The sequence below is a fragment of the Montipora capricornis genome, chromosome 14 (assembly GCF_036669925.1).
Source record: "Montipora capricornis isolate CH-2021 chromosome 14, ASM3666992v2, whole genome shotgun sequence".
Taxonomy (NCBI): Eukaryota; Metazoa; Cnidaria; class Anthozoa; order Scleractinia; family Acroporidae; genus Montipora; species Montipora capricornis.
In genome coordinates, this window is record NC_090896.1 from 21,259,392 (window position 1) to 21,266,891 (window position 7,500).

General features: G+C 45.1%; 2 protein-coding genes across 2 annotated transcripts; both read right to left on the reverse strand.

Moving 5' to 3' along the window:
* Nucleotides 1-1,438: 1,438 nt before the first annotated feature.
* LOC138031673 (uncharacterized) lies at nt 1,439-2,131 on the reverse strand. Its single transcript, XM_068879325.1, has one exon. It carries the CDS (start codon nt 2,129-2,131, stop codon nt 1,439-1,441), a length of 693 nt encoding a protein of 230 aa, XP_068735426.1.
* Nucleotides 2,132-2,223: 92 nt separating this feature from the next.
* On the reverse strand, nt 2,224-5,617 carry LOC138031674 (uncharacterized). Its single transcript, XM_068879327.1, has 3 exons — nt 5,218-5,617; nt 3,802-5,133; nt 2,224-3,713 (listed from the first exon to the last, which is right to left on the reverse strand). The coding sequence occupies exons 1-3, from the start codon at nt 5,615-5,617 to the stop codon at nt 2,224-2,226; spliced, it is 3,222 nt and encodes a 1,073-aa protein (XP_068735428.1).
* Nucleotides 5,618-7,500: the final 1,883 nt, after the last annotated feature.

Consider the following 7,500-nt stretch of genomic DNA (forward strand, 5'->3'; position numbering starts at 1 on the left):
TTCAACTGGATTCTCGCCAGCCTCTAGAGGTTTGAACCTTTCTAATGTCCCCTCCTCTCTCAATTGCCTCTCTACCTCTGACGAACTTTTCACCGTTTTCCCAGCTGGGTCTACATAGTGAAAGAAGACCTTTCTCTCGGATGAAAAGCATTTTTCTTCACGTGTAATTATTGTCCAGCCAGCTTTCCTCTATTCTTCAAAATCCAGGCCTATTCTCGATTGAGAATCCACACCCCGAGCCTTGTTACCCTTTGCTGATATCTCCTTCGACTTGTCCAACCACTTCCTTCTCAGCATCTCTTCAGTTTCGAGCAGTTTCAATTGCTCGTTTTTCGTGTCTCTGCCCTCTCGATTGAAGGTTTTCATGTTCTTTCCCTGTCAACATGGACTTTCGCGGGCCCCAAGGGGTGTCGTTGCTATGTAGAGGTGTTATTGTTATAATCGCCACATCTGATTGGTTTCCTGTGAAATACTGTACCCCGAAAAAGGAAAGAGGGCCTTTAAATAGGGCCGTTCTTGACACTTTACCGCTGAAAGCTTTTATTGTGGGCCACGACAATATGGCTGCCATTGAAAACAAGAGAGAGAGAGAGCTTTTTCGCCGCTTCTTTGTCAGGTTGAGCAAACCTTTGTGATACTAAATGCATATCGATTCAAAGGTGGGTGTATGGTAGTGTTTTTTTTCTCCTATGATATTTATCACAAGGACTTAAAATTTGACAGGCGAAAACCATAAAGGTTAAGGAACTTTCACGTAGGAGTACGTCATTTGATTTTCGAATGCTTGACTTACAGTGATGTCATCTTTTTGGTAAGGATCCATTTTTACATTTCATGACTTTTTTAGAGGGGGGTTTGACTTGCACACGACGTACTCCCGCATGCTTGCAAGTTTCGAGGTGAAATACATATCAGCTGAACGGTCGTAAATCCTTGTTGCTCGCATTTAAACACCACTTTTTGAATACGCTATTTAATTCTTGCAACTGCATGCGATTCAAAAACTGTGATGCGAATTGAGATAAGCCAGAAGACTGCCGAGAACGGTGAAAACAGAGACTAACGCAAATCTAGAACTTTAGAGGGATAATGTAACGACCGAACTTGGAAGAGAAAATTATGCATAATAACGCCGAAACAAACTTATATACCTACAAACGAACGTGCAAAAAAGACTACAGGGAATAATTATGGTATACTAGTTAACACCTAGACAGAATTACAACGCATACACGCAGCAATACACACCTGACAACGGACAACGCAATCAACACATAAAAATTTCCTATTCTAGTTGCTACATTCCGGCCCCTGAACTAATAGAGTTCACTAAAGCATTTTCACTTGCAGCTACAATTCTGTATATTGCAGTTCAAGGTTCGTTGAGCTAACGCTATCAAGCAGTTCATTGTTCAATTGAAGCTCAAAACTCTTTCGCTTAAGATAAATGTTCTTGTTCTAGGAAGCATAACTTCGTGACTGGTCTTGATAGGACCGTCGTTCTTGTCGCAACCTTCACGGATCTTGTTAGGCCATCACTTCCCGGGTGAACTTCAATGATGCGACCTAACCGCCATTGTCCACGGTGAACTCTTTCATCTGCGATAAGCACCAGGTCTCCGACTACAAAATCTCGACGCAGCCTTAACCACTTCTGGCGTTCTTGTAAGGAAGGCAAATACTCCGACAACCATCTTTTCCAGAATACGTCAGCAAGATATTGCACTTGTTTCCAACGATTTCGGCAATAGAGATCTCCCTTCACGAATACACCAGGTGGCACATTCAAATTTGACTGCATGAGAAGCAAATGATTTGGGGTCAAGGGTTCCATGTCAGCCGGGTCATCACTGTTGCAGGTTAATGGTCGTCCATTCAGGATACTTTCAACTTCAGCCATCAATGTTCGCAACGCTTCTCCAGAAACCAACTGCTCTCTTAACAATACCCTCAGAACTTTGCGCACAGATCGAATAATGCGCTCCCACACTCCTCCCATATGAGAGGCTCCAGGAGGGTTAAACTTCCAATCGATATTTCTTTGGTGCAGGAATGAATTGATCTTCTGCTGATTCCAACTATCCACTGCTTCTCTTAGCTCTCTTTCCCCTTCCTCAAAAGTTAGTACCATTGTCGCTTATAATAACCCTTGGCTTTCCTCTTCAACTGATGAATCTGCGCAATGCGCTAATAAAAGAATCTGTCTCAAGAGACTCGGCTACTTCAATGTGGGTGGCTCGAAGGGTAAGACATGAGAACAAACATCCGTAGTGCTTCACAATACTTCTTCCTCGTTTCACGAACAGTGGTCCAAAATAGTCGATACCAACATGGGAAAATGGCGGGTTTCTGGGAGTTAACCTTTCTTTGGGTAAATCTGCCATCATTTGTTGGCCACGGAGAGAGTTCTGCTTGCGGCATGTCAAACAACCACTGAGTACAGCAGCTCGTCCCTTGATGATCCAGTACTTTTTTTCGTAAACTTGTCAGCACGTATTCTTGACCTAGGTGTCCCACGGATTGGTGATGTGCCATAATCAGCAATCTGGAAAGGTGATGATTGTAAGGCAGTAGCAGCTGATGCTTTGACTGATAATTCAACAAGGCATTCACAAGTTTTCCACCAACCCTTAACGCTCCTTCTTTATCAAGCATTGGACGTAGTTTGTAGATGGAACCAGACGAGCCAGAAGTCCTCAGGGCACGTTTCTCTTGGGTTTCGGAATTTGAAGCTTGAAGTGCACTAAATATTTCGGGGAAAGACAATCTCTGAACGTATTTCACGATGTGAAGTTCTGCGAACCTTAACTCCTCCAGTGAAAGCTCGCCTTGTGGCAGTGCGTCGTTTGGCGGATAACACTTTCTTTGGATGTACTCTCTGAAATGCAACAACCAGGCCACGCCTCTCTTAAGCTCGTACCAAGACGAGTAACGCTGGATCATTGAGTTTAAATTACTTTCCTCAGAAACCATGGTTGTTCTATTGGTTTGACCCTGACTCTTAATCTCTGGATCCTTGTCAGGTATACTTGGTAAAGGACTTGAAGGAACTGGCCAAGACTCTTCTAGTTTCCAAAGGAATTCGGGACCCTTGAACCATCGATCCTGAAGAAGCAACTCTTCCGGAGTCAAACCTCTGCTGGCATCATCTGCAGGGTTCCTTGCTGACTCATCGATATTCCACAGCGATGGTTTTGAGACATCGTGGATAACTTCCATACTATTTTCAACAACCGTATGAAACCGCTTGTCCTCATTCTTGATGTATTGTAAAACAGCTGTAGAGTCCAACCAAAACACTGATCCGTCAATCTTTATCTCCAGCTCTTCCCTTAATGTTCGGTCCAGCTTCACGGCAACTACCGCTGCTGATAACTCCAACCTGGGAATGGTCATTGGCTTGACGTGAGCTAAACGGGACTTTCCAACGAGAAAACTGCAGTGGACTGCAGTTTTTTCTTCATTGACAAATCTTGCATACGAGACTGCACCATACGCGATCTGTGACGCGTCTGCGAAGTGATGAAGCTCCGTGACATCTGCGACATCAAAGTCAGATGGTTTCACACATCGTGCCAAAGAAATCTGGGACAACTTTGGTAACTCTAAAAGCCACTTTTTCCAGCGTATAGCTCCTTCTTCGTTAATCTCTTCATCCCAACTAAGCCCTTGCTTGCAAAGATCTTGAATTAGTTTCTTGGCCAAAAGAACAACTGGCGAAATGATAGCGAGGGGATCATAAATGGAGCTGGTCACTGATAAAATCCCTCGACGTGTGTAGGGCTTATCCTTTTTCCATGCTCCACTGAACTCCAAGAGTTCTCTCGATGGGAAGTTCTTCAGCCTTCAAATCAAAATCAAAGAGTGAAGGGGCTCTATCGGCGTTTGGAATGGTCTCTAGGACATCCTTAGAGTTACACGACCACTTAGTCAATCGGAATCCACCCTTTTGAAGCAGTTCGCAGAGCTGACTTCTTAAATCGATGGCAGCACAGGAGGATTGCACAGATTTCAGACAGTCGTCAACGTAAAAGTTCTTCAGGACTGTATCGATCACCCGATGGGAGAAATTTCCAATATTGTCTTGAGCAGTCTTCCCGATGCAGAAGTTTGCACAACTCGGTGACGAGGTACTACCAAAAAGGTGGACTTCCATCTGGTATTCAATAGGCTGTGCAGATATATCATCGTTTGGCCTCCACAAAAATCTCAAGGCATCTGAATCCAGGGGGTCAACTTTCACTTGATGGAACATAGCTTCGAGACCAGATACCAGGGCGACTGGTTCTTGACGAAATCTTTGAAGAACACCGAACAAACTATTGGTCAAATCAGGGCCGTGTAATAACTGATCGTTCAGAGAAGTACCCTTGAACCGTGCAGCACAGTCAAATACGACTCTTAACTTGTCTGGCTTGTGGGGATGGAAAATGGCATGGTGTGGTAGGTACCATAAGGGCCTGCCATTAGGGTAAAGTTCCTCCACAGGCACTTGCTTAGCATAACCTTTTGCGATGTAGTCGTTAACAGCTGCTTTATAGCGTGCGAAGAACTCTGGATCTCGATGAAATTTCTTTTTCAACAAAGACAAGCGCTGCTCAACTGCGACACGGTTATTTGGTAGGTAAGGAGGTTGCCGTCTCCATGAAAGGGCCACTTGATAACGTCCGGAGACCCTTCTGACAGAGGATTCCATGATTGCCAATGCTCTTTCGTCTTCAACGGACATGGCGACTTTAGAACTAGATATCGAATCAGCAAAATCAGTTTCCCAGAAGTTCTTAACTTGCAGCAGTAAGGTTTCGTCTCTGGAGTCGCTTTCATCATTCAAACGCACAAAGTTCACACAGAAACTGCTTTCTTCATTGACCTTCACAGTTGGTCCTATAAGGGTCCAACCTAACAACGAACGGATGGCAACCGGTTCACCTCTACCGCCACGCCTCTCTTCGAGCACCCAAAACGCTTCGGGGTCGTTACACCCTATCAGCACTCTTACTTCCTTGCGGTCGATCTCTGGGAGTTCGATGCCGTTAAGGTGCGGCCATTTAGTGACATGATCTCTTGGAATACTACACTCAGATATGTTTAGGCGATCGATGGTCCACGCCCTAGGTACTTCAAGGCTGGAATCTCCGTTGATTGAGCCAACGATTAGCTTAACTTCTAGGCCAGATCTGTCGCTGTTCTAGCTTTCTTGGGTTGTTAATATGAAACTTCGTGGCTGCCCTGTGATCCCCAATTCATCAAACAACTTCCTGTCACAAAGGGTCACATCAGAGCCGTTATCTAACAGGGCGTACGTTTCTACCACTTTACCGGGCTGATTACCACGTACCCTAACAGGAACAATTCTTAGACGGACTTTATCAGCTATATGGCCGGTACCATTCTGACCATTCACGCCGGCCCCAATGACATGACTCTGGCTGGACAATTCTGTTACAACACCCGAGGCGGAACTTTCACTATGGGTGAGCTCCTGATCGGCACGGCGACTATCTTTTGTCTTGTGACCAACTGAAAGAGGCTGAACTGGTGGATGAAGAACGGTCATATGCTTCTTTCCACAACCCTCGACGTAACAACCACTTCTCTGCATGTATCCCTTGGCCATATGGCCTATTTTGAAACAGTTCTCACATAACCTCGCATCGCAAACGATCCTAATACGATCGCTGTACAATTGTTCTTAAATTGTTCGCAGTTCCACAGCTGGTGCATGCCATGGCAAACTAGACACCTTTTAAGCAAGGCGTTAATCCCGAATTTATAAGAGAGTCTTCGGTCCACTTTCACACCTTCAACTTGTGCACTGGGAGAGACCGGTGCTCTGAACCCCCCTTGGTAGTGTAGGTAGTCATTTTTGCTCCGGGATTTGAAGACTTGTTTCTTGGATTGCCCTTTTCTTTGTCGTTAGTTAATGCACCTCCAAAAACTGGATTGTTGGCCACTCGCGCCTTAGTAGTGACAAACTGGGAAATGTGATGAATTCTTGGTCGCTGACCGGTTTGCTGGATACTGTCTGCGATCTCAAGCCACTTCGTTTTCAGGTGAAAGGGGAGCCTGTCAACTATTCTTCTCAGATTATTGGCGCTGTTAATCTCGTCCAAGTACCCGATTGATTCTAATGCGTTCTGGCAATCCCTCAGCTGATCTGCAAAGGCCAGTAGTCCCTTTTGGTCATAAGGCTGCACGGGTGGACCACGAGTTATTTGGTTTAAGTGGGCTACGGCAATCTTAAATGGATGCCCAAAACGAGTTTGCAGTAGGGCACGTGCAGTCTGGTATCCAAATGCAGGATCCATTGAAACACAGCTCTTGATAGCATTTCTAGCTGCTCCAGTACAGTACTGAAGAAGAAATGACAACTTCTCACTGTCATCGGACGCATTTTTCTCGATATTGCTCTCAAAGGAGCGAATAAAGTTCCAAAACTCAAGCGGATTTCCATCAAACTTGCTGAGTTCAGGTTTAGGTAAGGCAAACCCTTGCCTAATCATTGACGCCACAGATTGAAACGTTTGCTGCTGGAGCTGTATCATTTCCTGTTGCTGCTGCAGTAACTGCTGAAACCTTGCCTCGGGCGGAGGAACCTCATTGCAAGATCTAGTTGATGGAGCCTCACAGCGATTTGGTACTCGCGTCCACACAGGAGCAGCCGGATTCAAAGTGACACTTGTACCCGGTAAAGGTGCAGACATTTTCTCTTGTTTGGCGTCTGCAATCAAGTAAACCGACTCATAAGCCCTTTCTGGTTCAAATAGTGACTTGTCCTCGGTAGCCTGGGACGGATCCACAATTTGTTCTACGCCATCTTCCTCCTCTAAGATATGGGCCCTTAGGGTGGCTCGCTTAACTTCATTCTCTGCCTCTAGGATCTCCTGCTCTCGTTGTACGGCATCCCTTTTCTGTTGCAGTTCTATCTTCTTCTTGAGTTGATTCAACTTTAGTTTAGCGATGGCCCTTTCTGCCTTAGCTACTTTTATTTTTACACTCAAGCGCGAATCCATGCTAGAACCAGAGTGATGACTTTTATTCGAAGTCAACGAGAGTCTATGCTGGCTTACACAATCACTCGGTAGACCATCAGAACACGTCTTCTCGTTCTGGACACTATTTAACCACTTGTTAACATGCTCACAAAACTTGTGCTTCCTCTGGAGTTCGGAGTCAAAACCAGTAATTGCTACTTGCAGCTCTTCAGAATCATCTATGGCATCAATGTACATGATGTGTGCCTGCTCAAATTTAGTAAACGCTAACTCCAAAGCTCTAAGTTTCTCTTCGATAAGATTGACATTTCTGCGACGCCTCAGCAAAGGCTCGATATCCTGATAAATTCTGATCAAATGACCCTTGTATGCGGAACGCGAATCTTTCAAGGCACTCACTCTTTTCCTTCGTTGGGACTTCCTGAGTTGGCATATTGCCACTTGCACAAACACCGTCAACCACCGAACTGGCATCCATCACCCATCCCAATATCAAATTTCAGAA

Excerpts from the sequence above, each read along its gene's own strand:
- LOC138031673 (XM_068879325.1), bottom strand. The coding sequence starts at position 2,131 with ATGGTACTAACTTTTGAGGAAGGGGAAAGAGAGCTAAGAGAAGCAGTG.
- LOC138031674 (XM_068879327.1), bottom strand. The coding sequence starts at position 5,617 with ATGGCCAAGGGATACATGCAGAGAAGTGGTTGTTACGTCGAGGGTTGT. Across the intron at positions 5,134-5,217 it reads GATCACAGGGCAGCCACGAA|ATTCCAGCCTTGAAGTACCT; the intron begins GTTTCATATTAA and ends CAATCAACGGAG. Across the intron at positions 3,714-3,801 it reads AACTCTTGGAGTTCAGTGGA|TTGTTCTTTTGGCCAAGAAA; the intron begins GCATGGAAAAAG and ends TCATTTCGCCAG.